The sequence below is a fragment of the Miniopterus schreibersii genome (genome assembly GCF_964146895.1).
Source record: "Miniopterus schreibersii genome assembly, chromosome: 11".
NCBI lineage: Eukaryota > Metazoa > Chordata > Mammalia > Chiroptera > Miniopteridae > Miniopterus > Miniopterus schreibersii.
In genome coordinates, this window is record NC_138111.1 from 22915049 (window position 1) to 22938081 (window position 23033).

Below are 23033 nucleotides of genomic sequence, written 5' to 3' on the forward strand. Positions count from 1 at the left end.
TACAGCACATCTATCCATTATTGAGTATAAGTCTCATAGAATGAAACTTCTAAAATCAACATTCAAATAACCTATATTTAGTAAGCTTGATCACTTCTTCTAGAATTAAAATGTAGTGTCTTTCATATAGTACATAAAGAGGGTTATCAAAATCTGGTTTATGAAAGTAAGGCCCAAGCTAAGCCTTTACTTTCAAATATGACAAAAGGAAGTAACAGGTAGCATAATACATCCTAAAGAAGGCTGAACTGGGAGTCAGCAGACCTGCAGGACCGGGGCATTCTCTTCACTTCTCTGAGCTCCTGTCTTCTCATCTGTAACAGGTGAAAGGGAGGCGGGAAGAAGAACTTACTCTCTCAGGCTGTTTGTGGATGGAAATTGCATTTCAAATGTTTTTAATATTTTTATTATGAAAAAATTGTACTTTCATTAGGAGAAATTTCAAACATAAAAAGTAGAGAGTATAACACCATAACGCTTTACACACTCATCGTCCCAGTGTAACTATTAGCAAGATCTTTGCCACATTTGCTTCATCCAAGCCCTTCCTTTTTACTTTTGCTAAAGTATTTTAAAGCAAATCCAAGAACTCCTATCATTTCATCTTCCTGCATTTCAGTGTTCATCTGTAAATAATAAAGCATAACCACAATGTTATGTTATGACTGTATTAACAAAATTAACAGGAATTCCTTGGGAAGATCCAATGCCCACTCCATATTCAAATTCCCCCCAATTTTCTAAAAAATGTCTTTTCTTTTTACAACTGGTTTACTTAGCATTCTCAGTCAATTTTTGATAAAAAACAGAATCCAAATATCTAGCAAGGTTTTAAGATTGAATTCAAGCAAGTGAACATATTGTGATTATTACTATTGAATCTTTCTTTACCCCCAATTCAATTTAGAAACATTCAAGTGCTGTGAATATTCCTATCGATGTCAGAGTGTGGCTGTCAGATAGTTATTGACTGAAAGCCAGCAGGAGCTGGCAAAAATTATGTCTATGCAGTGCACATCAAGGGGTTAGTGTCAATGCATGAGAAGTAAAAATTAGCCCTACATTGATGGTAACCAGTCAAGAAACAATGTAGATAAAGACAAGAGACAAGATACAATTGGATCTGCCAAGTGGGAATGGTCTGATGGGACGAGCAGAATGCCTAAACCGGAATGTCAATAAACATAAAAGGCAGTGCCAAGTTCTGACATTTGTACATCAAGGTGCATTGCTGATGAAACATTAAAGGGGCCTGGAATATTGCCACTGTCTCTTTTCATCTATAGATTGGGAAGGACAGTTAGGTGGGTTTTTCCTTTGGTCTTTTGGTCTGTAATTAACATATGTTTTCTCCAGGAGGCAGTAAGCACCTTAATTCATAGCTTACTTAAGTCTGAAATTCAGTGCTTCACATATAAATGGGAATTGACTTGCAAAAAATTTTTTTTTACAGTTTCCTAAAAAATAATAGTCATGTGGTAAATAAACACTGTAATAGAATAAATGTTTATAGAAATAAATCATCACTAATTCCTAGGATTCTTAAACTTTTCCTTTTGTTTCTAGGATTTCAAAGGGAGAAATCTTTAGCTTTCTCACACATCTGCTTTAATGTCAAAACCTCAGCCTTGAAAATTCCACTTGGCTTTCCAGCTTCCTCAAATGTTCAACCCCCTAAATCTTCAAATCTTTTTTGCTTTGCAGTTGTCATATGACTATAATAGAGAGCATGAGTTCTTAAATAATTGTTCCTGAAGTAAGACATACGAGTCTGCTTTATCTGATTCTGCATGTGCTCTAAGAATTCCAGAAGTTTCTAATGCAGGTAGGAAGGCAGGGTGATGCTTACTAAGAGCTTGAAACAAAGACCTGAAAACACAGCAGTTATTTACTGAGTATCCACTTCATGAAAAGCACTATAAGCAATGCAGAGATGACCATGATCTGCAGGAGTTCTCTGCTAATAGGGAAGACAGGTTATGTAAAATAACAATACAAGGTGAAATGTGTCAAGTGCTGTAAAAATACAGTGTAGGGGAGAACCAAGTTTGGGACATGTGCCTGTGGGACCAGAACAATCTCCTTAGATGAGACGGCATTTGAACAGAAGAGTGACATGATTAACAATTCCATGAGAAACATGATTTAGCAAAGCTGCTTTGGAAGCGGGTGAATTGAATGAGAAAAGATCACAAGGGGGAAAGCGGCAAGGAGACATTGTGCTAGTCCCAGAAAGAGGCAAAGAAAGCTTCATTTAGACAATGATGCTGGCAATGAAGAGATGACAGTGTGAAGCAAGGAGAGCTCCTGAGTCTGAGATGTAGTTTTAGATCTCACCAGGACCCAGGGGACTGCTGAAGTGTCAGTGGTAGGTCAGATCGCCAGAGGAGACAGGCTGAGAGAAGAGATCCAGTCCTTGAAGAATGTTTATATTTAAAGAACAAAAAACAGAAGAGGAGCCAAAAGCAATGAAGAAGGGGCAGGTGTGATTAGAGGAGGAGAGTCAGGACAATAAACTGCGCAGCAGCTTAGAGAAGACAGAGCCTCGGTAAAGACGAGGCAGCAGAGCCAGGGTGCAGAAAGGCCAGGGAGCGTGGACAGAGGGCACAACTATGACTTTCAATCAGGAACCGGTCAGCGACCACTCAGACACAGATTTCAGCAGGCGTGGAGATGGAAGCCAGGCTGCAAAGGCATGAATGGCGAGCATGACGAAATGGAGGCAGTGAAGACAGTCTGAGGGAAGGAAGGCTTCAGAGGCAGGTAAGACAGGCTTTAGAAGACTGAGTTGGAAGACAATGGTTCTGAAAGGGGCGGAGAAGATGAAGGGGGGGCCCCAGGCAGGAGGAGCACGTTTCTGCTGAGATAGCTGCCCTAGAGAAAGTCCTTCCTTCTCTTCAAAGTTTCCATGACAGAAGAAAGACCTGGTGGTGGTGGCTAAGAGGGTGGGGATGGTGTCATAGCAGGGGCCACCTTAGTTAGAGCCTCCAGAAACAATGAAATCTAGAGCACAGACCTGGGCTGGGGCAAGTACAGGTATGGGAGTCTGATTACAAACTTAGTCTTTACCTACAAACTACTAGACCCTTCCTAGATCCAACACCATCAAGAGTCTCTTCTGCTTAGATGTCACGCTGTGTCTGGTGCTTTTTATCAGGCCTGGGTCCTTGGGGAGCAACCCCAGCCTAACTCTGTGGATCTCATATTACTAAGGAAATCTGTACTGAGACTAAAATCCTGAACTTTCAGCTTAGCTTCTCACTTTTTCATGCTACATGGTAGCACTTTGGTCCACTAAGTAAGTGATAATATCCCCTTCATCAAGAGGAACTTCTTGACTATTTTACATGTGCCACTGGCCTAACTAGATTCCTGGTCCTGGTCAATCAGGACCCCCTGACTTTATCCTAGCCACCAGCCGGACGGCATGGAAGTTTCCTCATCGTAAAATGTGAGCTGACCCTAGGTGATATCTAACATTCTGAAGAGCTTTAAAGTCCTAAGGTTCTAAGTAGACACTGCATGGAACTTTTGCTATTTTTTTTTCTGGTTCCTTATGACTATACTTATTATTTCTGAACCAGTATCTATTTTTAAAAAATATATATCTTTATTGATTTCAGAAAGGGGAAGGGAGAGGGAAAGAGAGAGACAGATAGAAACATCAATGATGAGAGAGTCATTGATCGGCTGCCTCCTGCACACCCCCTACTGGGGATCGAGCCTGAAACCCAAGTATGAGCCCTGACCGGGGATCAAACTGCCATCTCCTGGATCATAGGTCGATGCTCAACCACTGAGCCATGCTGGCCGGGCTGAACCAGTACCTAAATTTGAGATTTTTTTATCTGGCAGAAAGGATGTGATATGAGCATCAATGCATTCTTTTTATCATTAGCTTACTCACCGCTCTTCGTTGTTTTCCATCTGATTAGGAAAAGCGGCGAAGTCTAGCAGCAGTTTAATGGCATCAAGGTACCCGTTGTTACAGGACCAGTGCAAAGCTGTTCTCCCCTATGAGCATGAGCAAAAATCAAGTACATTTGCAACAGGTACTTTTGGACACACAGCTATTTATGCTAGCTCAAAAAATAAACAAGTTTCTCCCCAAATTACTTAATTACAATAAGGGAATCTCTTCATTTGGCAAACTGTCATTTTACTTAATTTCAGTGAACAAAGAAAAAATACTCTACCCGGAGCAGGCAATATAGAAAAGACGCAGGACATCTACCTCTTTGTCTTGAATGTTAGGGTCTGCGTTGTTCTCCATGAGCACAGCCATGCAGTTGATATACCCCCCATAAGCAGCGCACTGCAAAGGGGTTCTTCCTGCATAATCCTGCACATTTGGATTGATCTTATTTTCTATCAATATCTGGCAAACATCAGCATTTCCTCCCAGCGCTGCCCAATGTAGAAGAGAATGTCCATCTTGGTCAACTAGATCTACCCTTGCTCCACCTGAAAAGCAAGAATATAATGAAAATGACTAATATACAGAGCATGTATCAAACTTTTAAAAAATATGTAACAGTCCCTTAAATGCTCCACGCTTAGCATTATGCTCCCACGTGTGTTATCTACTTCAGATTTTTACAACAAGCCTGTACATTGGTAAGGGTAGGCATCATTTCCCTTTTACAGAAAATAAAACAGGATAAGGCAGGGGAAGTGACTGCCAAACTCCCACAACTACCAACAGGTGGAGCTAGGCCCTTGCATTTCCAGAAGCCAGGTGGGGTGGGGGGCTCTTCCTTCCATCCTTCGACCCAGGTGGCTCTGCCACATAAGGCTGTACATTTCAAATGGCGAATGCAAGAATTCCTACCTTTTGAGAGTAACTTATTAGGAGCACTCTTCATAACCAACCTTTAATAAGTGTCTGAATCACGTCTTTGTGTCCCATCTCACAGGCTCGGAAAAGTGGAGTATGTTTCATGACATCAGTAGCATCTACTTGAGCATTATTTTCCAATAATAACTTCACGGTGCTGACGTGGCCAGAAAGGGCAGCAGCATGTAAGGCTGAAAAGGGAGCAAGAGAAGGTGATAAACTCTTTAATAACAACTTCACCTCTTTATTATTCTAACTATGTATATTTCCTCTTGATTTCCCCATCGTTTTGGCTAAATGCAATCTGAGCTTAAGGATTCTCTACTTTTCACTTCTGTAGATTTCTATCTTCCTTTCTATTCCTGTGTACTACTCACACGTCCCCCTTTCCTTCTACCTTTCTTATCTCACGGTTTTCTTCCTTTCCATCTTGTTGGTCTGAAATGTCCCCCTCTCCTCAGTTACTAGTTTACTATTTTTCCTCTTTCTGAGAGAGCAAGAGAACAAAAACAAAAAAATGACAAGTAATTTAAATGATGCCGGCAATTCTGCCACCAACACACTAAATAAGCATGTGCTCGAGGGATGTGTGACAGGAGACATCAATCGTTCCTTCAGTGGGTTACACGTGCTACTGAGAGTTTGCACATCTTACTGCACTGAGTGCATTTTTCATGCAACATGGATCCAAAGGCAAGTCAGCAATTTCCTCAGGGCCCAATTTATGAAACAGCAATTTGTTTCAGCATTGGAGAGAACACTGAGATGGAATGTGGTTTGAAGGACTAACTGGGACTATATGTGAGCTTCCTGTTGGGCTGACCCTTGCCTATGCTGCTCCACTCCAGTGCTTGTCTCATGCCACCACTCTTTAGGTTACTCTTTAAATTCTATTTAAATTCACTCTTTAAATTCTGCTGAATTTGCGTGGATGACTAGAGGCCTGGACCAATTCTTTCTAAGTATTATGGCTCTATAGTGCCTAGGAACAATGTTTCTTTCATAAAGTGTGACCCATGAATCAGAACGTAGGATGCCTATAAAATTGCAGATTCCTGGGGATTTGTTGAGAACCTACTATGGGCTGGGTATTAGTGTAATGATGGGAATTCAGCAGGGAATAAAACAGATAAGGTTACATTCTAATAAGGGAAGCAAAAAAACCCAAAAAATCCAACCCCAAATACATAAACAAGAAAGTATTAGATAGTGATGAATGGTATAATTGAAGTAATAAGTAATAAAAAGGAGTACTTCTGATTGGTGGTTAGGGAAAGTGTTGCTAAGGAGCTGACATTTAAGTTGAGACCTGAATTATAAAAGAGAGAAATGTGGCAATCTGGAGAGGGAGTAGCTTGGGCAAAGGGAAAGGCCAGTACAGGACAGGAATGACTATGTTTAAGGAAGGCAAGGAGCTGTAGCACAGCAGGTAGAAAAAGCCAGTTCTGCCAGCTCCTCTGTGTACAGAAGGCAATTGATCGATGTCTCTCTCATGTTGTTCTTTCTGTCTCTCTCCCCCTTCCTGTCTTTCTACAAAAATAAAAATAAAAATAAAAAAATAAGTAAATCCTTGGGTGAGGATTAAAAAAAGGCAAAACTTTTTTGATATTACCTAAAAACTCTTTAAAAAATAATTTAGAAGGTGTGGTGGTACAGGTGTAGGGAGAGAGATTATTAGGTGCAGCGACTTCCCTCTCCACTCTTCCCCTAGAGCTGGACCAATGGTTTTGGTGGCAAAAAAAGATCTTATCCAGGACAACACATAGATGCAAATGGCTCTGGCATGTTTCTACAAATAAGAAAACATAATATTGAGAAGCTTGAGGCTGACTATTTATTCTATTCAGTGTTATTATGCTGTTGTGTGATTTTTCTTTCTGACTTGCAATTAAAATACAGTACACAAGGAGACCTCCAGCTGACAGTGAATGCTAAAAAATGTGTTTGTTAACCAGCACATAGTTAAAGGACTCTCTTAATTAGAGAAAGAGACTGAAAGAAGCAACTAGTAAGAGCTTTTGATGCAAAGCTGACTTGCAGCTTTGAAGCTTCTAGAGTCATGGGAGGTTATCTCTAAAATAGCAGGATGAGGTAATGCTATTCAAATCTGAGAAAAGAGCAAATTAAATGAGACTGGTGAGGATATTCTTATCTGTGTGAAAATATGGATAAGAATATACTTAGATGTGTACATTCCTTAAAATAACTCTAAATTTTTGAAAATGTAATTAATAACTACTAAATATGCATAGTTTTAAAGTACAGGTTTATGCTTTTTTACACTAAGATAATCAGAAGAGTTCCCATAATTATATCTAAGGAACAACCAGGGTTATAAACCAAATGCCACCATTCACCTGGTAGAAAATAGGCCAATTTTAGCCATAATACTTGGAGGAAATAAGGCCTTTGAGTGATATCCTGGCAACGTAAACTAAAAATGTACAGATGAAAGTCAAACAATATTAGATTAGGAACAATGATTTTAAGGTACTGATGGGGGAAGGGCACCCAATAATAAGACTATAGTTGTTTAATGATCATTTACCTTCCTAACTATAGATAAGAGATTTTCCTACAGACTCTGGGAAATTGGAGTATGTGCTGCAAGAAGAAAAACAGGACTGTAAAAAAGATAAGAGACCCTTGGGGCCCGATGGTCCATTACTCAGAAAAGAAAATACATTTTGAGAACAGACAAAAGGACAGGAGACAAATTGATTTTGTTGCTATGCCTGGACCCTGACCCCGTCCGGGAGTTTGCCTCAGGAATGCTGACCATTCTCAGTCCCAGGAACTAGTGGAACTGGGTTTTAATACCATTGAAAATTAACTACCTTGTTATCAGACTTCAAGACCCTGGAAGGAGACACACAGACCATGGACCCTGAAGCCATTTTCCTTCCCCCCTTCTTCCCCCTTGCATGCAGCTTTCTTTCTTATCCCTATATAATCAGCCAGCTAGTAGGAGGTGGGAGAGCAGAGTTTTCAGGGTGACCAACTGCTCTCTCCATACTACGGGCATTATTGGAATAAATGCTCATATATGATTCAACCTTGTCTCTGCTTAATTTGGCTCAAGTAGTGAAGGCAGCCCAGATCCACTGTGTCCGGTTTCAAACTATTGTACAAGTTTTATAGCATCATCTACATTTGGGAGCATGAATGAAAGCAAATCAATTATGTCTACCAGTTCTTACCTGTACCTCCATACTTGTCTGCCATGTTGATATCAATGTCAGATTTTAAACTCAACATGGTCCTAAGGACATCATCACTGCCTTTCCCAGCAGCCCACATAAAGGATGTTCTTCCTTCGAGGTCTGAATCATCTTTTACTGAAGGATGTTTTAAAAAGACTTTAACTGTTTCCTGTAAGAAAACTTCATTTAAAAATTTGAGACAAGAGAGTAGTATTTTTTGGGTAACAAAGCCACTGTTATATGTGACTTCCACTAAGAAGCAAAGTATTTTTCCCTACTTTTGAATCAAAGGAAATAACTGTAGGGTGTCTTTTTTTTGTTACTGTTGCTGTTTTTCAAAAAGAGAAGTGAATTGTCTTATAAATTAATAAAGTCCAAGAAAATCAAGGGACTTGAAATTGAACTTAGAATTTTGCATAATTATTAAAAAATCATCTCTAGGATTGGCAGATTATCTAAAACAAGTATTTCTTTGACTGAACATCCATTTAGTCAATGTTCTACCATTCTTTCTTAGTCCCATTAGTATAGTTACTTAATTACTGGTATCTGTACATATGTTAAATTTAGAGTCTAAGACTTGGGTTCAGGATCTGGGAAAGTCATTTAATCTCTTGGAACCTTGGTTTCTTCATCTGTAAACAGAGATAATGTGACCTATCTCATAGCATGTTCCATCTCACAGTCCTATGTTGAAACATGGAGTGTGTTCTGATTTTCGTAGATTGACTAGACTGGGCTAACTGATTATCTTATCTATTTGTAATAAGAAAGAGATCCTCCTCAAAATCTACTTTGTATTTTTCTGAGCTCTTGGAAGATAAAAGAAGATAATGGTTTGCCAAAACTCTAGGTGATAAATAAATGTTTATGAATGTCAGGAAGAAAGGACTATAGCTATAATTCTTGTGAATACCAGAGAGTAAGAAGGGTGGAAATAAGATATTTTAGCAATCTGAGTATTCAATGGTGCAGCTGGGAAGGTCAGGAAGATAGAATTATACTATGCTGATGATAGCATTCTTATAATTTAATAAAACCAAGGGTTTCACTATGCATACCATGTAGAAGGCATCAAAATCAACTGTGACTGCTTTAATGTGTGCCTCTTTGGATGAGTCTCTGGTTCTTGGTTGCCCCTCATGCTCAGGAAGCTGAAGCAGCCTAGACACTACCATGTTCTGACTGGATTGAAATAATGGAGGAGAAAGTGCTTTGTAAATTATAAAGGGTGGTAAGTGAAGAACTGTTAGTATTATTCAATATCTTTGGAAATATCAATAATTCATATGATTGCTTTCTCAGATATATAATGTACATAATTAGCACTAGTAATAATAAGAATGCATTCTATTTCTTGAGTACCTGCTCAATGCCAAGGCTACAGAAGGCACTTGTCATAACTTTCTCTAATCCTTACAACAATCCTGAAAGAAAAGGCACAATGATCATCATTTTACGTATGAAGAAACTAAGACTCAAAAGGTTAAGAAACTTGTGCAAGGTCACATGACTAGCAAGTAGCACAGTCAGAAGTGCAGCCAAGGTTTGCCTAGTTCCAAAGCCATACTGCCTTCAGGACAATTGTAGATTGCTGAACACTAAGTTGTCCTTAGTGTTATAAAAGTAACAAAAAGATGAAGTACACTTAAGGTTAAGCAAATATTACCCTGAAGAGTTAAAATAAAAACTGCATAAAACTTCATTTGAGTAACAATTTTATAAAAACCCAGACTATCACTTGCATTTCAGAGTTAACAGTATGAACAATAACTGCTGTACAAACACAAAAAAGCATATGGAAAGTGGTGAAATTTGAATAAGGCCAGTGGACTGTATCAGTGCCAATTTCCTATTTATGAGATGGTATTATATTTTTGCACGATGTTACCATTGAGGTAGATGGGGTGAAGGGAACATGGGATCTCGCTGTTTCATTTTTTAGAACTGCCTATGAATGTACAACCATTTCAAAATTAAAATTTAATTAAGAAAAAAGATAACTGTCACGTTTTACTTACAGCAAAGTTACTCTGAGCTGCATAGTGCAAGGGTGTTGCTCCTTGGCTGTCGGATGGGATGGTTCCAGACTTATTTCTTTCTAAAAGGAGATGAACAATCTGTGCATGGCCTGGAAGCAGACACAACAAGGTAGCGATCACATACAAAGAACATTAATTAATTTATAATCTATTTAAAGGAAAGGGGTAAGAGAAATCACTGGCACATAATACAATATTCAAGATGGTTTCTGAGTAGTGGCCCTCGGTGCAGTCTCTTCTAACTTCTCATTAAAATACTATGATATTGTAGAACAAAGGCAAAAACTACAACATTAAAAACCTAAATCTTCAATCAGGGAGGAAATGACATTAATTACTATTGCCAGATTGAGGAAAAGAATATTCAGTATCAGCTTATTGCATTCCCTGGCTTCGGCTTATAAAACTGCCCATAGGAAAGGTGGAAGGTGCACTGAAAGCCAGCCCCATGCAGCCGTCTAGTCTCCAGGTCCCACTGCACAACCAATCTAAACTGCACGGCTGTTCTCTTCTGTCCAGGAGGGCAAACCGTAACACAATCTCCTGTGATCTCAGAGGCCTCGTATCCATCCCTTCTAACCTCCCTCCCCCAGTCTTTAAACATCTAAGCAATGATTTCAAATCCCAGAAAGCAAGTGGGCAGGAATGAGGAGGTGGTGGCGGAGGAATTCTGGAGTGCATTCTGCAGGATGTGGTCTCCACAAGTGAAGAACTGTAGAAAGGATCAGAGAATGAACAAACCTGGTGGCAGTGTATTTTTAAACCTGAATTTCATAAATTCTCTCGCTTCAGCATATTGAAGAAGCGGCAATGAAGAAGATGCCACATCAGCAGAGAAAGGGCGTGCTGCAGGAAAGCCAGGCAGGAAGAAGGGCTCTGGTGAGCGCTGTGCTCGTGGACCTGCTCTCCAGTATGGTCTGAGGCAGACTTCTCCAGGACACAGACACAGCAGGATCAAAGGCAACCTATGCCACGTGGCCAACTGAAACACATCTTATCTTGTTTGGAGGGCAAAACACCATCAGAAAGATGAAGAGCACCCCTCAGAAAGTGATCTAGAGAAGGATCCAGAGGAAAATTTCAGGAAACTGCTCAGCATTTTCAACTAAGTGCTAAGAGATGGCCTCAATGAAACGACACAGAGTATCTTAAGTGGAAAATGGGCTGAAATAAAAAGGTGATGGAAGGAATTAAAAAAGGAAATAGAGATAAAAGGAAATACGGATAAAAGAAGGAAATCAAATACAATCTCTAAGAGGCAGAAAAAAGCAGAACTGACGGAACAAAAAGTCAATTTAGTGATGTGGAGACAAATCTGTGAAGTCTTCCCAGAATGCAGAAAAAAGGGAAAAAGGGATGCAACTGCACATTGAAATGATCGCTAAATAACAATAATAAATCAGATTATAAAATTGAATGCACATGTAAAAATTCATTTTCAGAAGAGACATGTGTAATTTAAAAATTAAGGCCACAATAATAATTGGGGGAAAACCTCAGTTATATTAACAAATGCTGAAAGAGTGATAAATAAAAGTGTGCTAACTCCTCGTTTTAAATAGGTGGGATTCAACAGATGCAGTTTTGCTCTTGACTTTGACTCAGACTTTAAAAAGTTTGGGATCAATTTAAACGTAACCACTAATAAAACCTAAATAACCTCCTGAAACATTAGGCAATTCAAAACCAAATAACAGCAAACCTAATCCACACACCTAAAAGCAGAAAACAAAGGAAACAGAAACACAAAAGCAAACTTTTAAAATAACAAAACCCAAAACACCAATAATACTCAAAGAACAGAATAGCAGAAAAAAATAACAAATAATACATATTATAAAAATGACTCTTAATGGGTACAACTCCTGCACTAAAAGAGAAAGACTCCCAGATTGCCCCCCAAATCACACACACATATGCACTCTCTCATCTAAAAAAGTGATCCCCAAAAAGCTTAAGTAAAAGGCATATCAGGAAAATATAAAGAAAAAGATCAAATATGATTGCATTAGCACACACATAAAATTAAAGCCCTCCCCCCCCAAAATAGAGGCACTGAATGTGAAAAGAGGATTATTTTACGTTTATATTTGTCAATAAATGTGCGTTACTTTTATGATAAAAATTAGAAGACATGGTGTTAAAATTAAAACTAATATATGACAGAGAACACATTTATATTACTAAAATTTAAGCATGAACAGAGGGATTTAAGTGTAAAGTTAGTGCCACATAATTAAAAATTAAAACAATTAAATAGAAGATGAGAGTTAGGGAAAGAGAAGGCACAGAAAGCTGCCTGTACTCAGGCGGTTCCTCCTCCTGTCGATCTTTTAATTCACATTCAACTTACCTAGTAAAGCTGCCCAGTGAAGTGGGGTTCGAAATAGGTTATCATATGATGTTATATTGCAGCTTTCATACGAGGTTAAGACATCAACCACGGTCACATTCCCATCAGCGACGGCAAAGTGAAGAGGTGTCCGACCCTCATAGTCTTGCCAGTTCAGTAAAGACTCCGTTGGAGCAGCATCCTATTTTTAAGGAACCAGAGACATCAGACACATAGAATCCTCAATAAAACACATTTGACATAAGTATTAACTGAGCAGTTTTCTAAACCTCTATGTTCTCTCTAGCATAATAAAGTGATAAAATTCAGAAAAAAGCAGTCTATATCTTTAAATTTTAATTTATTGACATAGGTATCAATATTTTGTGCTTTTGTATCTGTTATGGATTGAGTTAAAGCTGTATGCTTTGTTCTTTTGCTCCCTATGTATACATCTATAAATTACAGAAATTGTGAATGTATGCCCTTAATATTCACACTTATGCAATATACTCCATATATCCTTTGGCAATTTTTTCTTTCAATAGTATACTTTGGGGTATCTATGCTGATACTAGTTCATTTGTTAAACCACAAGGTAGTTACCCATTCTCCTACTGAGAGGTACTTAGGTCACTCACATTTTCCCACAATTAACAAGAATGCTGCAATGAACGTGCTTCCTTAGTAGCACATATGTGAGATTTTTCTGTAGACTAAAAACCTAGAAGGAGAATTACTGGGTTGAAGGATACGCTGTTCTCAGATGGTTGTACCAATGAACACACCCATGACAAGGTGTAAAAGTTTTTATTTCCCAAATGCTGGCACAAATTAACCATTTGGTATTATCAAGCTTACTACATTTCCCCCTTATAGGTATAAAAAGCATTTCACTGGTGTTTTGATTTGTATTTTTGGGAAAGGCTACTCAGGTCTAGCAGCACTGCTGTACTCACCAAAATGCATCGCACTGTATGAACGGCGCTCGGATCTTTGTGGTTGGCTGCCCAGTGAAGTGGGATCTTGCCTTCGACATCGGGAATCCCAATGTTGGAATCATGCTTGATGAGCAGCTTCACGTGCTCAGGGTTGTTGTAGTAGGCACTCCAATGCAGAGCTGTTTGCTGCAAAATTGAGATTCTCAGAATAACAACAGTAACAATAACAGCAGGGTAAATTTCCCCCAGGCTTTTACTGTGTAATAGGCACTTTTGTAAGAGTTTTATATATTTTATCTTGTGTGGTCATCATGACAATTCTGGAAGAAAGTACCCTGGAATTTGCATGTGACTAATGAGGAAACTGAGCACAAGGAGGACAAGTAATCTGCTCAAGGACATAAAGGTAGTAAGTGGTCAGAAAAACATAGAGACACTGGAAGACAGTAAAAAGTTTGTAGAATATTTGGGGAAGACATAATAAAGCCCAAAGACATTTGTAGCTTCTTAAGTGATTAATGGTTTTTGTGGATTTATCAAAGTGCTTTTTTCAGCAAAATATTAGCACTGTGGAAATGCTGAGTTAGGAATAATATTAGTTTATAGTAGGCTGTATAATAAAGTTGATTACAGAACTCTAGGTTATGTGAGTTACCACTAAACAAAATCTGAAAACTACATGAAGAACACTATGAGTAAAAGGATTATGGAACATAAACATTGTGGGTTTAATCATAAGAGTTTTATTACATGGGAGTGTTAGAGTGAGCAAGACTTTATAATCAAATGCCTTGTGAAAATAAAGAGGATTACTGCACTTGTCTAACTAAAGACCACTTTTTTCCCCCTGTAAAAAATGATCAGGGCAATAACCAGTTGATGAAAACAATGACCAATGTATACACTATGTTAAAATTCAAGAGCAGGGAAGACAGTGGATCCTAGCAATAAATGCCAGAGAGGATGTTAGAGCCAAAATGAAGAGTAACATTTCATAGCTAACACTTACTGAAAGCATACCCTGCACCGGGCATTGTGCTAAACATGTTATATGTATGATCTCATTTTCTTTTCAACACCCTATTTTCCCCTTTGCACAAAAGAGAAAATTGAGGCTGAGGAGTAATTTGCCTAAGGACACAGGTAACAAGTAACCGCAACTTCTAGACCGAAATCCAAGAAATCTGATGCCAAAGCGCAGGCCAGTCAACAACTATGCACTTAGTACACTGTCCCAGGCATCGGCCACCACAAATCTAACCACCATGATCACTATCACAACTAGCTGTGTGTTTTTTAATTTTTATTGATTTTTAGAGAGAGAGGTAGGGAGAGGGATAGGTAGAAACATCTATGACGGAGAAACATCGATTGACTGCCTCCCACACACTCCCTACTGGGGATCGAGCCGTAACCCGGGCATGTTCCCTGACTAGGAATTGAACCAGCAACCTCTTGGTTCATGGGTTGATGTTCAACCACTGAGCCACAGCAGCTGGGCACAACTAGCTGTTAAATAATGGGTTTCTGTTTGAATTCTAGTCCTGCCACTTGGATAGCGGGCAGAATTTTAACCTTCTTGAGCTTCTGGTTCCCCATCTGTAAAAAGGGGATGATACTACCCCCTACACATGGTTGCCAGGAGGATAAACAACAGACTTTAAGTGAAATACTTTACTAGGGCAGCATGTAGGGACTCAGAATTGTTCTACCATGTGCATGAGTGGAATTGAGGCCTTTGTCCATGAGGTTTCATACTATAAAACAGAGCATTTGCTTTCTGCTCTTACGTGTCTTTGATTTTGGTGGTCCATTACCTTGTTTTTATCCTGTGTATCCACTTCTCCTGGTGCCATAAACTTCAGCAGAAGTGCTAAACACTTGGGGTTCTTGTGCCGGGTGGTCAAGTGCAAAGGAGTCATCTCTTCCAGATCCTTCTGCATCCAATTTGCTCTGCGTGTGAGTAAGAGTTTCATGAAACGATAATTTCCCTAAATAAAAAACAAGAGGTGGTAAGAAGAAATTCAGTTTGGGGCCTTTTTTTCTTTTTTTAATTTTAAAGTGTTTCAAGTATTTTAATTATTCTGCTACAGTATTAATATTCAGAATAATTAAAAAAGGAAAAATACTTGTAATTCTACCACTCTATCAATTGTTTTATTTTTTTATGTTTCCTTCCAATCCCTTTCCATATGCATATATAGTTTACATAGTTGCTCGTCAATATTTCATTGTGTAAAAAGCAACATATTTTATTTAACCATTCTAATATCATTTCCAATATTTTCTTTATAGAAACTGCTACAATGTACATTTCTTTTCACATAGTTTTTTTTTTTCTTTTTTCTTAAGAATAAATGATCGGAAACCAATTTACTGGGTCAAAGGAGTTTGTGCATTTTAGTTTTTGGTGTATTCTCCAAATTGCTATCTAGTAGCAGCAATAAGTATATTAGTTTCGGCATATTCTGACCAACAGAGCACATATTATTTATATTTAAAATATGATAACTTTGTGAAATAAGCAGATTTATTTTTTATTGACTTCAGAGAAAGGAAGGGAGAGGGAGAGAGAGACAGAAACATCAATGATGAGAGAGTCATTGATTGGCTGCCCCCTGCTCATCCCCAACTGGGGATCGAGCCCACAATGCGGGCATGTGCCCCGACAGGGAATCGAACCATGACCTCTTGGTTCATAGGTTGACGCTCAACCACTGAGCCATGCAGGCCGGGCTAAGCAGAGATTTTTAAACCTCAATTTACAGGTGAGGGTAGTGAGATTCAGATAGGTTAAATGTTTTGTTCACAGTCATCTGGTTAATAAGGAGGTCATAAAGACAGGTATTTACAGGTACAACTAAAGTAGAAGTACCTTCTTCAAACTTTTGGTCCCTGACTCATATGTCACCTAAACACCAACCCAGACGTCACTATAGGCCATCCATTTGCAGGCAATACTCTCCACATCAGCTAAACCCTCCAATCTGGTAGAATCAACTCATCTGGAAGAAGAAACAACTACAAGGGCTAGAGCAACACACTGGCAGGATCCTGGTCAATCATTATAGAATAGTAGCCCCCTTATCCGCAGTTTTACTTTCCGTGGTTTCTGTTACCAGTGGTCAACTGCAGCCCAAAAATATTAAATGCAAAACTACAGAAATAAACAGTTCATGACTTTCAAATTATGTATAGTTCTGAGTAGTCTGCTGAAATCTTGTGTCATCCAGCTTTGTCCTGCCTGGGACGAGAGTCATCCCTTTGTCTAGTGTATCCACACCATGTATAACCCACCCACCTGTTAGTCACTTAGTAGCCATATCAGTTATCAGAGACAGAGAGACCACTTTCACATAATTTTTTTATAGTACGCTGTTATAACTGTTTTATTTTATTATTAGTTACTGTTGTTATTCTCTTACTGTGCCTAATTTATATGTTAAACTTTATCATAGGTATGTATGAATAGGAAAAAACATAATGCAAAGAGGGTTCGGTGCTATCCTCAGTTTCAGGCATCCACCCAGGGTCTTCGAATGTATTCCCCACAAGTAAAGGGGACTACTGTATAGTATAGTATGTCTATGTAATATGAGAGCCTTGAAACAAAACAAAACCAGCAAAAACTAGTTCTTTTGAGGTCTTTCCTAAGATGCTTAGTACCACAAAGTCAACAGGACCAAACTGTACGGCAGGATTAAGTTCTCTGCCTACTTCATGTCTAAGTATCTCTCCCTATTTAAAGTTAAAGCATAGTGGGCAGGGTTACCTGTCCTTTTCATCTTCGGAGATCCTCTCCATCCTTAACCTTATTCGAAATTTGGCCATTTAGGATTATAATGCATTGATGTTCTACTATGAGGGGCTATCAGTATAAGCAAGGCAGACCTTTGCGAATTAAGCTTACCCCTGCCCCCTTGGTGAAGCCTGTGAGGCTCTAAGGCAAAGGGGGCCAGTCAGAGCAACAATGAGGTGCAGAAAGATGAATGATAGTTGCCTGCTTGTCCACAGGGGCGAGACGGGATCCAACCCAGCTCAAGAACTGGGGCTGAGATAAGAAAGAACGAAGCTAGGAAAAGGGGTCCATAAGACTGTCTATAGCACACTTGGAATGAACTGAAAAGCAAACTGACTCAGCTCAGTTATTTCTGCAGAGAGGCTTGTCCTTGACCACCCTAAGTAGACCACCCTTATTTTCTTCTTTGTTCTAGCGCCTTTTCATATCATGCCTGTTACTCTTCTCAGTTTATAATGACATGTATATTTGTTTGTTTCCCTTCACTGTGATCTCCCTCACAAGCCTCAAGCTACAGAGACCATGTTATAGTGACCATTGTGCTTGGCACAGCTCCTGGAACAAAATAGGTATTTAGTAAACATTACTTGAAGGACTGACTGAATTAGAGGTAATAAAATACCTTCTAGCAGTCTTGTTATTTAAAAATTCTGACAGTTGCTACATTAGATCATAACAGTTAAGAATCTTAATCCTCAGGTACCTTGTATTTTGTTACTCAGTAATGATTCACGTATCTGAGCCTCCTTCATAGTGGACATCATTCATCAGAACTTCTCATTTCACCCAGTGTCAACTTTTGAAAAGAAAGGTGCTAAAATTTCCTCAAGAGGGCACCCTGCTCTAAATCTCTTGCCATCTTTTCTTTGAAAAAAAGAAAAAGTGCCCAGGAAAAACAAATCTATGTGGTACTTCACACCAAAAAATAAAGGTTGACCTTTCTGAGCATAGCATTTCAAATATTACAGAATAATTCATCATGACCTTTTAAAGATATTCAATCAGACAATCATTTTGATTCTGAAATTTAGAGGAAAAGGGAAGGAAAAGGAAGCTAGAATATATTGTGGGGGTGACTACTGAGTTACAGACACAGTGCCTTGCATATTTACATTTCACTACATTACTCCGGGGATTCTACCTACAGGGCGTATCTCAGTAATAACTGATTTATTCATTCAACAGCCTTGTTCTGATCAAGCAACAGTAAAATGTTTGCACTTAACTCCACTTATTATACAAAGATCTTTCACAGATTTCATCTTAGCTCCTCACAGAAGTATCATGGAAAATTTACAGATTAAGTAAAGATCTTCCTGTGCTTCTACTTCCCCATCTGTAAAATAGGAATAATAACAGTGCCTATGATTATTATGCATACGAAATGATAAAGATAATATCTATCAAGTACTTAGAACAGTGCACAAAGCAAATGCTCAGTAAATGTTTGCTAGTTTTATTATGAACAGTTTTCCAGTGTAGAGGAGGCAACCAAACATAGATGGCTGAGTGAAACCAAGAGCGGCCCATGACAGAGGGCACGTAGACACGGAGACCTGACTGTACATGGCGTACATAGTTCAGCTAGTGCTTAAGGAGGAAACCAAGGCTAGGGTGAGGTAAGAGTAAAAATAGTTGGAATGTTATATAAATAATGGTTTCTCTGATAATTTTTCCATTGAAAAAGATGTCTATAGTCTACCTAATGATGCTACAGGACCAATAAGGGCATGCCCAACAGGAATTTAGCTGGTGCCATGAGAGGGGCCAGCTATGTGATGAGGCCAGCTTCTCCTATCTGAAAGGCCTGAGACACATCAGAATAGTAGGACTAGAAACAATATAATCCAGCTGGACCAAGGCCAACTTCCTTGGCTATATGAACAGGCATTTATTAAATGCCCAATGTATGCAAACTTAATTATAAGGATGAGCATAGGGGATGGACAACTCTTAGAGCCAAAATCAGGAGAATTTCAAGTGTCAGTGGAAAAGGGAAAGACATTAGTCCAACGCAGCAGGCTGATTTTATAACTCTCCGAAGGTTGTATGATTCTGGGGACCCATGTTACTGGCTCCTTTGCTTCCTGTAAAACCAAAGGTCTAAACATTTCCTCGCTATTGCTTGAAATTGGGACTTGTTAAGTTTTCAGGTTTATTCTAATAACACAAATGCTTTGGGGAGGGTTTGGAAGTTAATCATTTAGTATCATTTCCTAGGACCATACAGAAGCTCCTGATCCTGAGGTATAGAGTGTTTTAGGACCTGCTTTTATAATTTTTGACCGGGTAGAAAACAGTGTAAAAGTGAAGGAGATAACAGATCAAAAGAATGTATATTCTTAAGAAAACTCATGGTTAAGACAGAAGTGAGAGCGCGGAAGTTACAGAAGAGTCCTGACCTAGTCACTAAAAGGATGTTAACTCGGCTTTGACCAGGTCATATACACTGAAATGTGAAAAACTTTCCGCAAGTCTCTGAAACGTGGAGTGTTTTGTGTTGTTTTGTTAGGTTATAATCTTCATCTTATTTTCCCATAATTATTAACACCAAGAGCTTCTTTAGTTTGTAATGTAAATGATTATAACATTTGGTTCCCCCCAAATGCATGAGAAGGAGCATAACACCTAAGAGGGTGAAAAGTCCTCTGACCTGGAGAACAAAGCTTGAAATGGGTCTGGGAAAGAAAGCAACCCGGATGCCACCTTTAACCCTGCACGGCGCTCTGTCTGCCCAGTTCTCTAAGATGAGCTCCTTTTTAAGGAAAAATCGTAGTCATTAAATCTCAATAACAATGATATAGATATTTTGAATGAAGTAACTTGATATTTCACTTTAGAGTTTTCATTTTTAAAAACATACCACATAGCAGATACGGTTAATGTTCCTGTTTTGCTCTTCCCCAATCCTGTTACCTTCTCTCTCTCTCCAGACACTACTCTCCTACAGTTGTGTTTATCGTTTCAACCAATGTTTTAATGCCTTTATCTCAAATATATGTACCCATAATATACATTGTACTGCTCTACGTGTTTCCAGTCTTCATACGAATGGTCCTGTGTGAATCACTCGCCTTGCCTTGGCTCACACATTTTCACGGCAGAAGTATTGTCACATGAAAATAACACACTGCCTGTATTTCCTCTAGAGGAGTACTTAGCATGCTTCTCATTTTTCACTATTACACACAATATTGTAATAAATGGTCTTGTACCCATCTTCTGGTAAGTGTGTACGACTTTCTGAAGCTTCTGGGTTGAAACTGCTCTCTGAAGTAGCTGCTCCAGTTCACATTTCCACCCGTGATGTGTGAGAATTCTTATTACTCCACATTCTGCCACACGTGGTTTTGTCAGACTTGCTAATGTTTGCCAGCGACATGGGCATACAATGGTGTTTCACCATGGACTTAATCCTCAGTCCTCTGATGGAGGTGGCATGGGTTTTACATATATGTTGGCTGTTTCTTCCTTCTGTGAAGAGCCTTTTTGTTTTGTTTACTAACTTTCCGTCTTGGCTGTTTGTCTTTCTTACTGATCCGTAGGAGTTATTTCCATATTCTTGATACTAATTCTTGGTTTGCTTTGCAAATATGCTCTCCCTCTGTGTGGCCTGTCCTTTTGCTTTGTTTGTGCTCTTCCACTAGGACTGAATTCATGGTCTGAATAGTGATCTGCCTTGGCATCAGATTTCTTCATATATTTTGGAGTTTTTGTTGCAGGCTCATTTTAAGGAGGAGATTGTTTGCTGTTATTTCTCTTTTCCTTTTCCCTCTTTGCTTACCCTTAGAGCTGCCGACACCCAGCTCCCGGTCCATTATAAGACTCTGTACTTACAGCGATCTTTTGCAGCCCTGTGCCTAATGACATGGGGGTATCAGAGTCATCGTCACTGAGCTCGTAGGAGCTTCCCGGTCCTGACTCTTGATCTTTGTCCTGCTCCTGCCACTTCTCTAGACAAAACAGCTTCCTCTAAAGCTATAACCTCAGATAAGGCAAACGAATACCCCCAAATTCTAAGTATTTTCTTGGCTTTAGTGTGAATATGACCACTTTCACTCACTGGGTGGGAAAAAAGGGAATGTCTTTTCTGAACCAGCAGTATCTAAAATTATAATCTTCAGAACTACTGTCTGTTCCAGGCAAGTGCCTTAATCATTAGCTTCTAGACAACTGGTAGCTGATCGTCAAAACATTCTGGGTCCCCTGCTACATTTCTTCCCCAAATGGCTCCCAGTTCCCATACCTGGCTCCTAGGAGCCTTTGCTATTTGCTCCTCCTCAGCTGAAACAACTGCTTTAACAGACTCCCGTGCTCAAGACTTGGCAGCTCTGCCTAGAGCAGCCCTTTCCCGCCGGAGCACCATGTCTCCTGATTAGTACCTTCGAGTTCTCTGTGTCCTCGCACATACACCCACCCTCACTGTAGTCGGGGCGAAGACAAATGTGCACTATACATGCAAATGTGCACATGTTTTGCTCATTTATAGATTTGTGTATAACTTGCCCTGGAGATATTATAACTATATATACAATAGCACATAATAGCACATATGAATATAAGGCAGGCATTCCACCATATTTCATTCTCAATCCTAACCATATTAGGTACCAAAAGATGCATTATTTAGAACTGAAGTGGAAACAATAGAAGAATCTTATTATTAACTCTAATGATATCTATATAATTACATATTTATAAACTCTCGAGGCATTTACCACATTAATTTGTTAAAAGACTCACCACCCCCAGGTTTCTGGTATTCCCTTACATCGCATACCAAGAACACAAAGTCTTGATTCCTTTTTACCTCTGTCTCATGTCCAGGAGGGTGACACTACCTCATTTCTCCAGCGAGCAATCTTGAGGAATGAGGTAATGTCACTCTCCTGGACATAAGACAAGAGCAGGCTTGCTTACTATTTACTAAAGCCTGGAGAGAGTCCCCAGATTCAGCATTCCTCAGATGCCATGTAAACCCACCCTGGTGCTCAGTGTCATTCTGGCTCCTCTGTATTGCTCTCGTGCTTCCTGGGACAAGGGAAACTGATGCAGACATGAAAGTGCTCGGCTACTTGCTGTGCCATGAGTAAGAAAGCTTTGATCTTGTCTCTGATGGTAGTCTTGTATCTTCTACCAGTACCCATGGCCAACTTATTACCTTGTAATAAATTAGTACATACAAAAGAAAAAAAGTAGGGTACAATTATATCCAAGACCTGACAGTACAGGTAATGAGGATGGGATGCTGACAGAGACACAGTTTTCCAAAGAGTAAGGACATGGGCCCTGCAGGTCAGGTTCAGGGATGAGAAGCCTCCCTGAGATCATGCCCAAGTGGTGGGCAAGGCTAGGGGGGTAAGGCAGCTCCCTGTCCTATCAGTTAATGAGCCTGAATGGTGAGGAGACAGATTAAAACAAGCAGGCTGAATGGTGGATTGGTGTCTTGGGCAGGCAAAGGAAGGGATGCTAGCAATGACATTGGGGCAGTAAGCTGAAAGGCAATATGGTGGTGGCTGCTGAGCCAAGGAATCTCCAAAGCAGGAATAAATGATTAGAGCAATGAGTACCTTGCTCTCCAATACAGAATTTTGAGTGGACAAAAAACATTAGATGTTCACTTGGCTGAGACATGATCAAGCAGTTGCTCAAAAGTGAAAATGAATGCAAAGCCTAGCACAGAGCCAACTGTACTATGTACCTGATCCCTGCAGCAGCCTGACCCATCTGGCCATGAGGACAAAGCGCGGGTGTACAGGTGGCCACTGTCCAAAGCAGAGCTGCTGGCTTAATGGTGCCCTTGATGCATGGACAATCTGCTGAAATCCTTGGCCAGGTTATCTGATGATCTGGCTAAGTGAAAACCTGGTGGTGTCCAT

The 23033-nt window shown here is 39.5% G+C and overlaps 1 protein-coding gene across 1 annotated transcript in view; it reads right to left on the reverse strand.

Annotated features, from left to right (window-relative positions):
- Positions 1–23033, reverse strand: part of INVS (inversin) — a 94229-nt gene that overhangs the window by 30730 nt on the left and 40466 nt on the right. Inside the window, exons 4-11 of the mRNA XM_081150690.1 lie at positions 15173–15346; positions 13374–13541; positions 12436–12616; positions 10062–10171; positions 8038–8209; positions 4873–5028; positions 4235–4464; positions 3908–4014 (exon numbers count right to left, since the gene is read on the reverse strand). Of these exons, the coding sequence (XP_081006816.1) occupies positions 3908–4014; positions 4235–4464; positions 4873–5028; positions 8038–8209; positions 10062–10171; positions 12436–12616; positions 13374–13541; positions 15173–15346 (1298 nt within the window). The remainder of the gene's footprint in view (positions 1–3907; positions 4015–4234; positions 4465–4872; positions 5029–8037; positions 8210–10061; positions 10172–12435; positions 12617–13373; positions 13542–15172; positions 15347–23033) is intronic.